General features: G+C 43.4%; 1 protein-coding gene across 1 annotated transcript; it reads right to left on the bottom strand.

Moving 5' to 3' along the window:
- Nucleotides 1-3998: 3998 nt before the first annotated feature.
- smtla (somatolactin alpha) lies at nucleotides 3999-12529 on the bottom strand. Its single transcript, XM_066685049.1, has 5 exons — nucleotides 12514-12529; nucleotides 10031-10221; nucleotides 6413-6526; nucleotides 4741-4920; nucleotides 3999-4199 (listed from the first exon to the last, which is right to left on the bottom strand). Exons 1-5 carry the CDS (start codon nucleotides 12527-12529, stop codon nucleotides 3999-4001), a joined length of 702 nt encoding a protein of 233 aa, XP_066541146.1.
- Nucleotides 12530-17915: the final 5386 nt, after the last annotated feature.

The raw sequence follows: 17915 nt of genomic DNA, 5'->3' as shown, positions 1-17915 counted from the left end.
AAGGCGTGACACCACTCCATTGTGCCTTCCACTGTTCTTTTGTTTCAGCATGAAGTCCCATATTATATGAAATAAACAATATAATAAAAAATATAATCGCTGTTTGTGAGGCTTGACGATGAACAATGCTCCATATTTATCCATATACTCACTCATTCATCAGAGGCCTGTCCTGCCTGCTGTAGCACAGGCTCCTCTTCAACGGAGCAAGGACGCAGTGTGAAGAGTTTGAATTACGACTCTGGCATTGCTCCTCACTGAAGGATGCTCGGCTGGGAATGGACTTTTTAATGGATTGTCCGCCAACTGGAAGGTCACGCGGCCGTGGCCAGCGGCAACTTGTCACAAACAAATCACAGATTCAGATAATATTTGTTTATTTGCGTTGGACTCAAGGGCGTCGTCGCAGTCGAGCGCTTGTCGAGACTGTTCCACAAGATGATGTCTTTTAAGTAAAGTCCACTGACATTGAAAATGATGAGCGCACTTTCTTGTGGTGGTCCACTGTGTCATACCTTACCTCCCAAAGGCTTAGAATTGTTAAGCTTTCAGCTGATTAGTAATGTGTTAGGATTTATATTAAATTAAGGGTAGAATTAGATTTAGGACCAACATTGAAGTCAAGTTAGGGATAGGGTTAGGTCAGATCGCTAATGCTATGGCTAGAATGCTAAAGACCATGTCCACATCCTGTGTCTAAGAGAGCCACATCATCAACACTGGGCCAAAATAATAGACTGCTTCAAAACTGAATCTCATCCCACTCATTTCATCTGTTGGAGGAGTATCACAAGCTAAAGGCTAAAGTTAGCATGGCAGCGACTTGGCTATCCACATGTCATCATTGTTAGGTCAAAACCTACAGTGAATGTTTTCTAAAACTAACAGAAAGACTTCAAATGTGTTTGGAAACCATTTTTTATCCTAATTTAACTTTAACATGATTTTCTTGTACATTACATTTATAAAAATGGGGATTATACACAGATGATAGCTTTAGTCTCTGGTGTTCAGTGAGTACACTCACCCGGTCACTCACACACTCATCCAGTCACTTACATACTCATCCATTCACTCACACACTCACCCGGTCACTCACACACTCACCTGGTCTCTCACATACTCACCCGGCCACTCACACACGCACCCGGTCGCTCACACACTCACCCGGTCACTCACACACTTACACCTGTGCACAGTTTCATACAGTGTGTGACTGAATGAGTGTGAAACTGTGTGTGCGTGTGTGTGCGACACACAACAGTTTTTTTTTTTTTTTTACCTTTAACTTCTTGCATTTTTTTCCCCAAATATACAATAACACTTTGTACTTGATACAAGCGCGTCATTATTTTTCAGCTGACATTATTTAAACAACAGTAAACAATGCAGACAACAGGGTTTACTGAAGCATCTCATAGAAATCCTGTATAACCCCCCCCCCCCCCCCCGCCTCCATCTGCAGTCCATGCAGAGACTTGACGTCATTTGCAAACATTCTACTGGATGTTGCACACACAGGCTGCAAATAACATTTGGCTCTACAGTGCAGCCCCTGAATACAAACGCGACCCAGAGACGAGTGTGAAATACACAGGGCAAAGTGCTGAGGGGGGCTTTACTGAGATCTGTATGCAAGACAATAAAGTACGATCCGAACTCAAGCATTGGGGGGTCTCACCTCTGGGCTGAGGACAGACAGATATTCGTCTACAGGAGTTGGTGGTATGCAAATGTACATTTCCATCGTCTTAAGTTGATTTTTATTTTTAATTCATAAGCCTACAGCATACACACACACACACACGCAGTCAAATCCACTGGGTCTCTCCACTAACATGTATCTGCATCTAAACCTTCATCTAACTAATGCGGAGGTGAATCTAGCTCCACTTTGGTAGAAACGAAGGGAAGATCTGTGAGAAGGCACCAGAGGCCTGGAGAAATAATGAACAACAGTCGGAGAAGCGAGGAGGAATACAAACTCCAGTTAAGAACAAAGTGGGAGTCAAATCAATGGTGAAATATGCAGATTCAGGGAACGCACGCATCGTTGTCCAGTGGGACTCGGTCCACAGTCTCTCCTTCGTGCTCTTTCCAGTTCGATCTACAAAATAACGAAGACCCAGGTTTGCTTTACGGAGAAAAACATATATTATATATCGTGATTGGCTTTAATGAGAAGAAATTCCTGCTGGAAACAGAGCTGTATCTATGGCCAGCATTTGTTATTGTCGTTAAAATCCACAGTGCATTCACACTGTCCACTTTATTAGAAGCTTCCACATTGTATTTCTGCTCCCTGACCGCTTTATGAGCACCATATGTCTTATAGGGCTCTCTAGATGATATAGTGTAGAAATGTATCCTCTAACTCATACACTATTGGTCATTTTCTGACCACAGAACTGCTGTAGACGGATTTCTGTTTTTGCCTCGGCCTGGAGTCTGAACCCTAGCCTGCGCAAGTGCCCTACATCATTGTGAGTGTTAATATTTCTGTGTTGGTGTGTCTGCGTCACTCTAAAATTACACCACAAAAACACTAGGGCTGAATCACAAATATCTTCCTCAGCATTACTACACCATGCTGTAGTCTAGTAGTTTTAGATTTATAATTTGTGAAGTGCACTATGCAGGGAGTAGGGATGTCACGCCCTCGTCCTGTCATGTCTGTTTTCCCTGCCATGTGCTCTCTTAGCACATGGCTCTGTTTGTTGTTGTCCATGTCTCCGCCCTAGTCCCGCCTTTGTTCAGCCTCCTCATCTGTGTCTCATTTGTTACCCTGCCCTCTCATTACCAGTCTCAAGTGCGTCTCGTCTGTGTTTAGTATTAAGTCCCCTTGTATCACTTCCTCTTGTCAGTCATTTGTACTGTTTCGGTCCATGTTGTTACCTCTGTCATGTTATCAAGTCTGTCTGTCTCCGCTGTTTCTCCTTCATTGTTTTCAACATTATCGTTTCATTTAGTTTCCAAGTCTAGTCTGTCTCTGTCGTTTTCCTCATTTCATTTCATATGTCTTGTTGTTTCCGTAGTTGCCGGTCTTTATTTTGTTATATATTTTGTTTAATTAAAAGTACTGTGTTTTAGCGTGTGCGTCCATCTCCGTCAGTCCGCCCTCCGCAAATCGTGACAAGGGCACTATTTGGAATACAGCACAGTTTACATGCGGAGCCAGGAAAGGAACAAATACAAGTACAGCACTTTTTCCCCCAAGTGTTCCCGCTCCTCATAGCAAGCTAGTGTCTGTAATTTTCCCTTGTTACACATTTTTATTTGTTTCATGATGTCCAAACAAATACCTGAGGAAACCTTGGCTGGTGAATGTGTTTCAGTCCTGTCTCTGTAGTGTGGAGGAGAGGAAATCATATTTCTTTACCTCCTATGTTCAACTTGATGCATGTTCGTCTGACTGCGGACCGTTCACAGTCGAAATCCGAAAGTCATGAGACGTAATTAGATTTCTGGGGATGTGACCTATAGGTTCACGTCCACACCGGACCTACATGTTTCCTATGGCATACGCTTGATGCAGAAGAACAAATTGGTTTACTACATAGATCTAGGGTCACGGTGTGTGGTGTGTTCTCCCAGTGTCTGCATGGGTTTCCTTTAGGTACTATCTGCTGGATTCTCCCCCAAAGTCCAAACACACATGTTGATGTTTGTGTTGGTTGTAAAACATTTCTAAAATGAGAGTGTGTGAGTGACAGAGTGAAGGTGCCAAGAAGTGCCAAGCTGTTACTGGATTATTATGTCATTTAAATAGTTGACCATTCCTAGCATTTCTAGATTGAAACTCATCTCCCATTCCAAATATAACCAGACAGGAGTGGTTTCTCTGCTCAGAAAGTGACCGTTTTTAAAAGTTTGAGGATGGCTAACATCACTAGATGGCTCTACAAAAGGTTTCCAATAAAAAGGCCAGACTAAGATACGTACATCACTCAAGAAACTAGTACGATGTGCTAATCAGTTTTTATTCAAGCTCAGCAACATTAGTACAGAGCACAGCTCAGTTTGTCATTTTGGCGACACTTGAGGAGCTTCAGGAAGGTCTCCACCTTGTGGGCGTCTTTCTTGAAGCAGGTGAGTAAGGTGTAGTCTCTAAGGACGGACTCCAGGACCTCAGGCTGGACGTCGTATGGGACCACTTCAGGTTCATACTCAGACGGAGTTAGCATTCCATCGTCTAGCATCTGGAAACCAACATGGAATATATTATCCTGTTATTGAAACAGTGGGAGGGACTAGAGTAGTGGATAACACCATCTACATCTAGAGCCTCACTGCTGAAATATGATGCCAGATGCCAATTCTTTGCAAATAAACATCTGTGGACACTTGGAGGAGAACACCAACTGTCCATTATGTTTCATTAGCAAGCATGCGAACCTAGGCTAGATAGATAGATAGATATTTTATTGATCCCCAAGGGAAATTCAAGAACTAGGCTAGCATCACACTAAGGAATGAGAAAAGACAAAGGTGTCTTCCTACCCACCAAGAGTGAATATGTTACAATCTCTGGGACAGTGAATAACCAGGGCATCATTTTGGGAGACTTGCAGTCTCAGAACTATGCTCAGACCTATCTTATCTTATAAGGGTGGTCTTTAAGGTGAATCCTATGACAGACGGCTGTCAAACTTTTCCCTTCATCCCTATGTCAATTAGCACAGTGTGACTGTACCATAATGCAGGCTCTAAACTTGTTTCAGAAGAGTGTAGTTTGAGTACCTTTCGGATCAGGACCACCACCCCTTGCTCCAGGCTGACCAATTTATCAGACACCCACTTGGTGCGATTGAGAAGAGTGTCTGGCGCATCGTCGTAGCGATCCAGAGTGGTCTGAAGGTAAACCAGTGGCTCGATCCAGGACTGAACCAGCTTTAACACAGAGTGAAGGAGCCACTTATCCTGCAGGGGGCATTAGAGAGCCTGTAAATTTAAAGCAACTGACCACAAGTCCCAAACACAAGTCAGTGAGTTCTCAGAGAAACAGCAGGGGTCATGCTCAGTCCATCAGTGGTGTGTGCCGATTGTGTAACAGGTATTCAGTACATTTCCAATGATTTTTACGTAGGTGGATTTTTAAAAACCCAGCAGGAGTCCGCGCCATAGAAATGCTGAGTGTGTCCACCTCAGACGCCCAGAGCCATTAGTCAGAGTGAAATAAAAAGGTGAGACTGGCAGTGGATGTTAAATATTGAAATCTGATGCACCCGGCTTTGGAGAATTGAAAGGAGGTTTGAGTGGCAGAGGCAATTTGTTCAGGATCGGAAAGGTCAGCCGTCGGTCCGACACGGATGCCCCACAGAAATCCATCAAAAAATTGGTGGGGTCTTGTTAAATGGATACATTATACGGCAAATAAACATGAAAAACAAGAAAGTAAGAGTGCTAAACACAGCCCAAGCCATTCTGTCTCCGGGATTGGTTCGGGATGGGAGCTGAAGGGCTGCCGGATACAGAGGACGCTCTCGGAAAGTCGTGTTCTGCTCTGCATCAGGTGAAAGGCCGCTTGCACTTTCCTTCCTCTAACCAAAAGTAATTGAAGAACAGCGGGAAAGAAATGCATCTAAACACCTTCAAGAACGGCCCATCGTCCATAGAGAGTGACCACTCGGCCCGATCATGTAAAGCACACAACAGCGGGCAGAAATGAGATTCCTCTGTGAGACGGGAGAGCTCTTGGCCTCGGTGGAGTGCAGGAGCTCGCTCGGGAGATTGGTTTTAAAGAGTAAGCTGCTGTTCAAAGCACTTTTTTTTTAAACTGTTTTACACAGCTTTACTTTAGGCGAATGCAGACCCTCAGACCCTCGGTGAATCATCCAGGTTGAGGCGGGTGGAAGAAAGAAAAGAAAATAACTCTCACTTGTTTTCAAGCACTTGGAGTTTCTGACTGCAATAATTTAATCTGATATTCATTTCATATTCATTCAGAGGCTTTTTAAACAACAGTAAAACAACAGTAACTATCCAACTGTTGGTTGAGTTTCTGTGTACATTTCATACCCATAACATAACACCAGTACAACCCCCTTGTTTCTAAATGCAGCTTCACTTCTACAATTACAGACTGTAGTGCAGCTTTTGCTCTGCATACTTTGTTTCACCCTGTTATCTGGATGTTTTTGGTCGGTGGATTGTTCTCAGTCCAGACACTGAGGGGTTTAAAAACTCCAGCAGCACTGCTGTGTCTGATCCAATCTACACCAGCACAACACACACTAACACACCACCACCACGTCAGTGTCACTGCAGTGCTGAGAATGATCCACCACCACATCACACCTGCTCTGTGGGGGTCCTGTTAGCATTATTTGCTAGTGACTCCCAGTAACAGGATAAAAAGCCAAATGTGCTGTCTCATTAAACACAACAAAGCACCTGGTGTCCATCTACTCACAGAGATCTGCTGGAGCTCAGTCGTGGAGCTGGGGATGGGGAAGGCCTTGGTCGCACAGGCGCTTCCTCCCTGGTTTCTAAAGGCTCTACTTGAGTACGGCACAAACATCTCCTCCTGCAACACACACAAAAAGACCAGACAGTTATGTTGCTTTTCCACTGCATGGAACCTACTCGACTCGACTCGGCTCTTTATCTTCACCACTGGCCAAAACTGGTCCTGGACCTGGAACCAGGCTCTGTTTTAATCCCTGCTTGCTTACGGTTCCAACCAAACCAAGTAGGTACCAAATGTGAGGTGTAAACCCTGCAGAGCTCTGACTGGCCAGAGAGACCTGTCAATCACCATGAAATTGCTGCTTGGAAAATCTCTGAAGTTACGGCATCTTTCACATTTGTCTTTATCTGACTCACAGCAGCAGCTAATGACATTCCTCTGAGAGTTTTTGAACAGGTTTAAACGATCCCAGGGGCGGCTGCCGACAAAAATCACCTGATCTGTGAGAATTGGGGCGCAGAGCCGTGTTCAGTCCAAAAAAGTCCACGTCAAGTAAACAGAAGCTAATGTTATCACCGCCATTGTTATGGTTTTCAAAGCTCATGAATCCCGTTATAGACGGGTCATTGCGATGTCACCGGCTACTTTTTGTGGTGGATCTGTGCTAATGGAAAAGCAACCAGAGAAAAGTGAGTCGAGCCGTGCCGAGCCGAGTCAAGTTGACCCGATCCCATGCAGTGGAAAAGCACCATTAATGCACAACTAAAAATAAAAAGTCTCTGACACACAGGCATCCAGTAGGTGTAGGTTTTTGATTGCATTCAGCTGCATTAGCTTTACTGAGGATTAGATCTGGATCAGTGCCACTGGATGGAGCTCTGCCATTCCATGATATTCTTGGGCGATTATAAAGAACTGTGTGCCTCGCGGACCAACCAATGCATCTTGAAGTAGCTGAATGCATTTGTTAATATTTTATTAATTTTTAATTTTTACTAATAAAAGTCTGACAGTATATATCCAGACCATTTATTATTGTGGTGTGTGAGGATGCTAAAATATAAAGCTCCCAGTCTTGTGTCGTTGGACTAATACCTGAAGATGGTGTGACACTCTCTGTCAGAGCATATTTTTAAGCACATATATGAAATCATTGGCTAAAAATATGAAAATGTATGATAATTCATGCTGTCTATTCCTCCACATGTCACCACCCTGTCTTTGTTATATGTTTGTCTAGATGAAAAAAAAAAAAAAAAAAAAAAAAAAAAAAAAAAGGCTCACCGCCACTAATTAGAGATATGAAAATGGAAGTATTGCCATTTGTCAGGAGATTATGATTATGATTTCTTTGGCATCCGTTGCCAGCTCAGTAAGAATTCATTTTCTCCGCCACGGCTTTGTCTAAGAAGCTAATTTCCAACTGCTGTGGTGCATCTGGCTGTCTATATCCATCTGATTAACATTAACCTCTCATTAATTCAGGCTTTTACAGTAGAAAACACAAAGAAAAACACAGATGAATCTTGCAAATACGGCTTTAAGAAATATACATTTGTTATTGCACATAGATTTATAAATTTGGAGTTGTGTAGGGGGCGTATAACGCAGGAAACCTCAGACTATATTGCACAGGTGGAATTTAGAAACATATGGTAGTTCTTCTGATATTGCCCCATTACCTAAGACTTCTTCAGACACACACAATGTCTGTAGTGAGGATAAGCTCATGCCTCCACTGAGATGAAGCCAGCTACTGCTGCTAACACGGTGCCATTGGAGGAGAATGCTGTCCACCCAGATGTGTTGTATAACAGACACTCACACTGGCTAGATGTGTGCTTGTGATACGGGGACAAGGGGAGTATCTAGCTTTATAGAAATTGGAAATTAATTACAGTACATTTTAATTTAAGTGCATATGGAAGTCATGTATTACAAGTCAAATTGGACTGTTCTTATTGGTCCATTCCTCACCAATATATTCAAAAGGACAGCTGGTATTTTCCAAACATGGTATTTATTGTATATTGCCAACTTTGTATTTTTTATCTTTTATTTTTTGTATTTATCTTTGGAAACTAAAAAAAAAATATATATGTGAAAATGTTTAGCATAATGCACACTAGAGCAGTGAGGAAACACACACACACACACACACACACACAGACCAGTGGGCAGCCACCTCAATGTATGAGGAGAAATTAGTTGTAAGGTGCCGTTCTCAAGGGAACTTCAGCCATGGATGTTGAAGGAGGAGAAAGTGCTGTTCCTCCAATCCAACCCTTCCTCATTTTTTGAAGCCAGTCCCGAACGTTTATGCAACGGCTGCCACAGACAGTTCAAAAACAGAAAGTCCTAAAAAGCAGAGCTGAATCCGCACTAGTGAAGTGAAGTGTAGCGCCCCCTTCTGTCACCTCCCACCACTTCACACACCCTCAGTCTCTCGCCAGCACTCACTGTCTGACCACTGTTTGCTGTTTGTGTGAAAGCAATCCCCTGTGGACACTGAGGGATACTTTCTCACTGAGATCATCACTCATGGCGTGATGAGTCTTTATTGGTAGTTTTAGGTAGTTTTGGTTCTTTATAAACTTTCTTGATAAATTAAATGGCTTTCACAGTTTTAATTCCAATTAAAATATTTTGAAGTTCTTGGATAAATTTATTTGAAAAGTCACTGTTCATTTCACCTTTGGAAAGCACTTTGGCACAATTTAATAATTCCCGTAAGGTTTTATTTTTCTTCTAATATATGTTCTACATTCCAGACAGTTCTTCTGTTCTGTCCGTCTCTGTGGTGGAGAAATAAATAGGCTGAAAGACTGAGGTTAAAGTGGTAATTAAACTGATTTCTTGGTAACTTTCTGTCAAAAGAAAACTGTTGTCAGCAACAAGCTGAGGCTGGTTTTGTTCTTTCAGCTTCAGCAGAAGAGGTCAGTGACCTTGATGTAAAGAAAAAATCAGAGTTTCTGAGAAAGAATCCCTTGATGTTGCAGGGAAGCAGAAACAGGACGGCACAAATGATGTATAATCATTGGCAGCAAAGGTCTTATACTTTAACAGCGTACATTAAAATGTGGTGGTGTTTTTTTCTACTGTCTGTAAAGTGTAAACAATATGATATTATAAATATGAAAGGTCCACATTTATGTAAAATCTCTGTAATAACTGGGCAGCCCTGGACCCAAGTGTTGTCAGTTCAAAAACCTGGGGGTGAGGGGAGTGAAACAACAGCACTGTGTCCTCCCTCAACCTCCACAGCTGAGGTGCACTTGAGCAAGTCTCCAAACCCTGACTACTTCCCAAGTGCTGGGGATGGTTTCCCAAGGCTGTGTGTGTGTGTGTGGTTGAAGCATGTTTAATATGCAATTGCCAAATGGAGCATGTGCTCATTGACTTCCCCTACACGTGAGACACAATGCACTGAAACTATCTGATCTACCACTATGTGACCATCATGAACATTGCTATGAAGACCACTGGCTGCACTGCTCTGCTTAGTGTTCTAAGTAAATATCATGGTCCATTTAAACACCAGGAGCCCCCCCCTGAGCACCCCTCTACACACTGGTTGTGCTGGTTTTATAGTTTTTGTGCTGTGATAAGGGTGAAACTCACGAAGAGAGCGCAGGACTCCTCGGAAACGCGGGAGATGAGCTCGGCATGCTGGATGACCCGGTCCAGCAGCTGCTCCTGAGAGATAGATATGCAGCGGGATGGAGAGCTGACCTCATCCTTGCAGTCCAGAGGAAGAGTTGCCGTCCAGCGGAGGACGCACAGTAAGATGCTGCACGTCCAGGCCTCGATCACTGACCCACACCCACACAGAAATAAACAGTGTCAGGGTTAACAGGAAATATACGGCCCTTGAAGGGGAATTCCACCAACGTTAGGAAAATTCAGTATCATTAAATAATATCAGTTTGTTCTAGAGAAACTTCACATCAGGACGTTTTACAGTGGTGATAATGGTAACCAGACGTCTGAAGAATTCAATGCCTTTAAAAGCTATATCTTGTTGATGGAGATTTGGGTAACATTACGTAAACTGCAATTATGTTTTGGTTTTCTGGTTGTAAGTAAAAGCTCTGATTTTCTGATGTTCTTTATCAATCAATCAATCAATAAAAATGTACACAACTACTACTACTACTATGTACACAATTTTTTAGAAAATAAATGCAACTTCAAATGTGGCTTGGGCAAACCTTTGGAGCACCTACAAGCGTCTGCCATTACATTTACAATATTATATTTCATTCATTAATTTCATTCATTCATTCATTGTCTGTAACCCTTATCCAGTTCAGGGCGGCGGTGGATCCGGAGCCTACCCAGAGTCACTGGGCACAAGGCAGGAACACATCCTGGAGGGACTGCCAGTCCTTCACAGTGCAACACACACTCACACATTCCCTCACACCTACTTGAGTCTCCAATCCACCTACCAACATGTGTTTTTGTAGCGTGGGAGGAAACCCACACAGACACAGGGAGAACACACCACACTCCTCACACACAGTCACCCGGAGGAAACCCATGCAGACACAGAGAGAACACACCACACTCCTCACAGACAGTCACCCGGAGGAAACCCACGCAGACACAGGGAGAACACACCACACTCCTCACAGACAGTCACCCGGAGGGAACCCACGCAGACACAGGGAGAACACACCACACTCCTCACAGACAGTCACCCGGAGGAAACCCACACAGACAAAGGGAGAACACACCACACTCCTCACAGACAGTCACCCGGATTGAACCCACACAGACAAAGGGAGAACACACCACACTCCTCACAGACAGTCACCCGGAGGAAACCCACGCAGACACAGGGAGAACACACCACACTCCTCACAGACAGTCACCCGGTGGAAACCCACACAGACACAGGGAGAACACACCACACTCCTCACACACATTCACCTGGAGGAAATCCATGTAGACACAGGGAGAACATACCACACTCCTCAAAGACAGTCACCCGGAGGAAACCCATGCAGACACAGAGAGAACACACCACACTCCTCACACACTGTCACCCGGAGAAAACCCACGCAGACACAGAGAGAACACACCACACTCCTCACACACAGTCAACCGGAGGAAACCCACACAGACACAGGGAGAACACACCACACTCCTCAAAGACAGTCACCCGGAGGAAACCCACGCAGACACAGAGAGAACACACCACACTCCTCACAGACAGTCACCCGGAGGAAACCCACGCAGACACAGAGAGAACACACCACACTCCTCAAACACAGTCACCCTGAGCAGGACTTCAAGCTACAACCAAGCTGTGACAGAGACACTACCTGCTGCATCAATGTGTCGCTCATTTATTTCACTAATTAAAAAAATGCCATGTGTAAACATAAAACTAACTAACTGTAATAGGAGCAGCGTTGCCAAAGACCTTTGTACCTCACAGAAAACAGACACAGTAAACAGTTCCTAACGTGTTTCCTGATGTCTGAGAGAGAGTAATCTTAATGGAGGTGCTACAAAAGTTTTTTGGCAAATGTTTGTTGCTTAGAAATGCATTTGAAAAAACAAACAAACAAACAAAAAAACAATAAAAAAACAGCTAAACTCGTATTATTCTCAAAGTTACACACACAGTCCCAGACCACATGAAGGTTCAGCAGAGGTTTGGCATAGGTAATATTTCTGCACATAGCAGACGTATGGACCCCTGGTCCCTATCACCACCAGGAACCATCTCAGGTTCATCTCTGCATCTGATTTACACAGGGATTTCAAAATTTAAGTGGGATTCTCATTTGACTGAACAAAGATATGCTGAAATGAAGATGTGGGTTAATGTCAGATCTGACATGAGCATATAAATAATTTATGAATAACACACACACATACATACACTATATGCACAGGTGTACTACCTCTACATCAAAAACTACAGATAGTCTGTACTGCAATGTTTTACACAGGTCAGGACTTTATGAAAAATTAAGAATGCCGAAAGAAGAAGAAACTAAAGCTTTGGATTACACTGTAAATACATACTCAGCTTCTCTGTTTGAAATAGACTCTACCCTGTACCCTGTAAATAAAAGAGAAGACAATACCTTGGACTCGACTCATTCTGTAACACGTCTGGCTCCAGCTGGAACTCCAAACTTCCTTTATACAGCGCTGGAGGAGTTGTGCTCATCATGGTTTGTGTATTCATAGGCCTTACCTGAGACTGTGAAAGAGGATCCCTCTCCTCGGGGTCAGGTCCTGAATATTCAGGGTCGCTTTGGCCAAGAAAGGGCAGCTGTGGAAGTGTTGGCCATTCCTCGAGGGTAGCCCCTGTGTCTGTCGAATCGGAGCGGCAATGAAACACGTTTGACTAAATGTATGATCTAATTTATTGGAAAAACCTACATGGCTGTGTAGAATTAAATAAATATATCATATAAAAAAAATATACAAAAAAATTACCAGCTGTTGTGGGGTTGGTTACGTTGCCATGGTTACACTGTGCAGGCTTTTTCACAGCTTAGACATTTGATTTTTTATGTCTAGCAGAATATAATAAACATATTCAGGGTTATGGAGATTTTATATAGGATTTTGATTGTTCTGACTCCTTTTGATCAGAGCCTGTGTAACATTGTTCAGCAGTGTATGTTACAGTAGCTGTTCTGTGGACATGTCAGCGGTCACCGGTTGTCCTTACATTGTTAACCAAGAATGCCCCATGAGACCTAAAGTAAGTTATGACCATCACAAAGTGGCTGAGATCCTTACGTTAACCATTTCTTCTGTTTCCATCATCAACTTCCAGAACTGACTGTTTACAGCGTGATACATTGCACTCATCAATAGGGGGCACTGTTAGGAAAGCATCACCGTCATTCTGTTCACCTCTTGAGAGCCTTAATCTTTTCTGATTGATGTATAAAGTGGACACATATGTGAGGAATTTATGGTTACAGCTTCGCCACTGCAGTCTGGACACCACCTTCCTGATTCCATTTGCCATTATCTATTTCCTTCCTCCAGACTTTGCCCATTCCCAACTCTTCTGTATAGCACCAGTGATGCCTCTTCTTTCACAACACTGGAATTTCCCTGTAGTATTTGTTCCGAAACAAAATCTGAAGCATAACGGCATCAAAGAAGAGCTGATGCTGCTCTGAATCTGACAACAAAAGCCAACCCACTTTCTCCTGACTGATTTATCCATATGTAGATTACCAACCGTATCCATTATTTGTCCATCACCTGCACGCTGCTTGTTTCTGCCTCTGATGAATAAGAGATGCTTGCTGAGCGTTTTCCATATTTATCTTGTTTGACGGGATGTATCTGCTTGGGGTTATCTTGTCTTTTGCAGCTTGTGGTTTCACTGATAAGATGAGATGATGATGCATTTTGTTGTATCCAAAGTCGAGCATTCGCACTGTCCATGTGGTCAGCTCTGTGTGTGGTGGGTAACGAAGATCCTGTTCAAAGTGATCCTGACCAAAACGGTACATCACAAAATGTAATTAGCACATGTGTAATTGGAATATCTTGAAGAACCATGACTGTGATTGGACAGAACCACATCATTGTGCCTTAATCCGATTAATGTGTGAAAAATGAGGGCTTGGTTCATTTGTTATTGTCAGAATGAAGCCCACTTCCCTCGAGTTGAGCTGGTTCAGAGCTGCGTCAACTGCACATAGAGTTACATTTTAGAAACATCAAGTGGATATCTGTCCAGTCAGGTTTTCTTGGTAGAAACAATTAAAATGTTGAGGTCTTCAGGAGCCGAACAGAAGGTCACATCTATTTACTTAGCTACCAACAACTAGCGAATGACCAAATAAAGAGGTCATACTCAATGAAATATTAATGATGTCCTGATCTAGAGTTTTTGCCCAGATCTGAGTTTTTTAATATTGTGTATCTTTACTCAAGGAGGCTGATGACCCTTGTGGTCATTACTCATGGTCTATAGGTTTAATCTGAGCATCATTGGGACCCACCTCCTCTCACTGTTTACGATATCCACAATGGTCATGGAAGAAAGTGCTGTGTTCACATGGCATCTGTTAGAAAGTACTGTCCACAATGGGATTCCTTTCAAGTAGAAGAAAGCCAATGACAAATACTCTGCACAGGTCAAGAAAAGGCCAAGAAAGATAGCCCTATACAAAGACACTGACACCTGAGACCCTCGAGAGTCACAGAAACCAGAGACCAGCTCCTACAGAGGTGAGACGTCAGAGGAGTGTTATCTATTCACACCTGTTTACACTGACCCATCCACACCTGTTCATACTCAACTGTCTAAACACCTGGAGCCCACCTGGGTGTCCACTCTGGGAGTCCACTTTGGGAGGATATTACATCTTATTAATGAGGGAATGAGCAGCATCACAACTTATTTTGATAAATATGAACAAATTTGGTGTGTTTTGCATTTGCGTCTTCGAGGCGCACCCATTGTCACTACTCTGGAGCAGTTGCACATGAGCTTATGATCATCATGCACAATGTCAAGTGTCAGCTAGAGTGGTATAAAGCCGTACAACTTTAGACTGTAAAGAAATGTCTTCTGGAGCATATTCTTATACCGTTGGGACACATCCACACATCCAGCTGATGTTTAACTGAGCTTAAAGATGCAATGTTTAATGCTAAGTGCAGGCTGAGGAGCATAAAACCACCCCTCACTGGGATGTGAAACAGCATGAATGATTGTTTTCTTGTTGTTGTGCCACTGGTCTTTCCAGTAAGATCAATAACCATCTAACCTTCTAAACTCCTCATGGACTGTGACACAAGGCAAGGACTGAACCCAGGACCCCGAGACCTTAGAGTTGTGTGTTGGTGATGACACCTGTAACGTTTAGGTGTTTGTGGACATTGTGCATTATCAGGATTTCCCCATGATTTTGGGAGACAATGCTAAAGCTAAAGGCTCAAGAGGAGTGGGATCAGAGAGAGGCAGGTGGTAATTAGCTGATGAAGACCACCTGGTCCTAGATTATATAGGCACCTCAGCTCTGACCGAGGCTCCCTGGTGTATGAGCTTCCTCAGATTTGTCTGTTGTTGATTAGCTCTGTGTTATTTTCTGTGCAATTAAAATAAATAAATAAATGAATATGTAACTGGGAATTAGCCCTGTACACCAACATGTAGCTTAGCATGTAGCATTCCACAGGGAAACATTTGTTTTGTATGTGGTGCTTATTCTGATCGTTTGGAAGTGTGTAGGTTGTAGATAATGTTAAACATAGAAGTGATCTCAGAAAAAAAAAAAGTGAAGAAATGTTAGAGGAAGTGAAAACTGAGCTCATTGGTTGAAACCATGCTAGCGTGCTAGCTACACTGCAAGGCTTTTCCTTCTGAACATCTTGGTTTGGTTGTGTTTTGCTGCACCTGCAGCCTCTACTCCTTTGATATTGGAATATAGCAGTTTGTATTCGATGGCATTTATCCACATTGCTATCAGTGAGATGAAGGAACAGTTCCTGATTAGTTCTCCCAATGTTATTGGCTCGAAACGACCAAGGTGTGTGTGTGTGTGGTGGGTCTTCACACCACTCTGTCACTTGGCATTGAGCCTTGTGACCTTAGGCTCAGTCTGTTTGTGTGTAGGGCGGCACGGTGGCGCAGCAGGTAGTGTCGCAGTCGCACAGCTCCAGGGACCTGGAGGTTATGGGTTTGTTTCCTGCTCCGGGTGACTGTCTGTGAGGAGTGTGGTGTGTTCTCCTCGTGTCCGTGTGGGTTTCCTCCGGGTGCTCCGGTTTCCTCCCACAGTCCAAAAACACACGTTAGTAGGTTGATTGGCGACTCAAAATTGACCGTAGGTGTGAGTGTGTGTTGCCCTGTGAAGGACTGGTGCCCCCTCCATGGTGTATTCCCGCTTTGCGCCCAATGATTCCAGGTAGGCTCTGGACCCACCGCGACCCTAACTGGATGAACGGTTACAGATAATGGATGGATGGATGTTTGTGTGTATGTATATGTCCTTATTGAAAACACAAATGCTAGGTCTGGTATTGTTCTGAATCTCAGGACTTATACATGTCAAAGGAATAGGATTCATTTTTTTGTAAATAGTCTAAAGGAGGACAATTCCAGTGTTCGCCAGCCTTGTTTAACAGCACTTTCCAGATGGTATAAGGAATTAAGCCACAAGGAATGCTCCTTGTTCTCCTCTTCATTATTCAGTTCTCGCAGCTTTGCCTCATGACCTTTTGGTTCCAAATGAAGACTTTATCTCTGGTACAGTACTAGAGTATGAGTTTGGAAAAATAATATTGATTCTCTAAGAAATTAAATTTCAATTTTAACATTAGGCAGATGTTTGCAAGAGTTTCAGGGTCACTGTGGGTCCAGAGCCCACCCAGAATAACTGGACATTTAGGGAGGAACAACATCAGGAATAACACACACACATACACTCTGTCATTCGAGACCTGGCAGTAACATTATCCGCTCTGCCCCCTATGCCACGCTTTCTTTACATCTATGTATGTATTTGTGCATTTAACAATGAGCACTTTTTCTTATAGAACATATTTTGCCACTCCTAATCAGCCTAATTACAAATGCCCTGAAAAGGCTTGCAGCAGTAGGTATCCCACGTTGAAATTATATTATATGGTCCCCTGGCAACCTGTATGAGGTGGGCTGTCAAATCAGGCCCATTCAAGAGCCCCCCTGTGGTGCGATCTGGCCTGGACTAATCCGTATGAAGAGCCACTGTGGTCCTGAGTGTGTGACTGGAGCAAGGAGCCTTGCAGAGTGCAGCCACTTCAGTCTGAGAGAGTGAGAGAGGTGACACAAGTACACACATGAATATTTATCACACCCTGATGTTCAGAGCCAATTACCACGCGGCGTGATCCTGGCGCTTGATGGGCACGCTCGCTAATCAATGTGGTTGCCCTCGACTCTGTGATTAGACTTCAACAGGGGGGTTGAGTGCTTTGTGTGTGTGTAAGAGAATGTGTTAAAAGGGCCTAGACAACATGTCGTCACTCGTCCAGTCAGGACAAATTTAGGGCAGTTTCCTAGTCACCAGAACATTGGAAGCAACAATAAATTGTCCTTGAAAAGGCCTAGTCAGGCAAGACCCTCTTACTTTAAGCCTGTCAGGGGTCTCCAGGCTGGAAGCCAAGACTCCTCAGAGCTAGCAATCGAACCCTAATCTTCCAGATGGAGGTCATGGGGGGCAGCAGTGTTTACTTTTGTCTCAGGATATGGTGTAGAGTGTGTAGTGTAGTGTGGTGGATGTCACCACTGTCCTCCAAAGGCACCCTCTAGAAGACGACACGCAGTGATGGAGCTTTTATCGTTGCAAGCCCAGAGTTATTGAACTATTGATCTTTCTCTGTCAGTCATTATCCACTGTGAAGAAGCATTTAAAAACACTTTGTTTCAGACTGCTGTTCCAGATGTGTAATCTTATTTTATTTATTCATTTATTTGTTTATTTGTTACTTTAGAATTGGTTGATTTTCCCTGTTATTTTCTCCCTGT

This window comes from Hoplias malabaricus, chromosome 11, assembly GCF_029633855.1.
Source record: "Hoplias malabaricus isolate fHopMal1 chromosome 11, fHopMal1.hap1, whole genome shotgun sequence".
Lineage (NCBI taxonomy): Eukaryota > Metazoa > Chordata > Actinopteri > Characiformes > Erythrinidae > Hoplias > Hoplias malabaricus.
This window is presented reverse-complemented; position numbering and strand designations above follow the sequence as displayed.

Excerpts from the sequence above, each read along its gene's own strand:
- smtla (XM_066685049.1), bottom strand. Across the intron at positions 6,527-10,030 it reads AGGAGTCCTGCGCTCTCTTC|GAGGAGATGTTTGTGCCGTA; the intron begins GTGAGTTTCACC and ends TGTGTGTTGCAG. Across the intron at positions 4,200-4,740 it reads TGGTGGTCCTGATCCGAAAG|ATGCTAGACGATGGAATGCT; the intron begins GTACTCAAACTA and ends GTTGGTTTCCAG.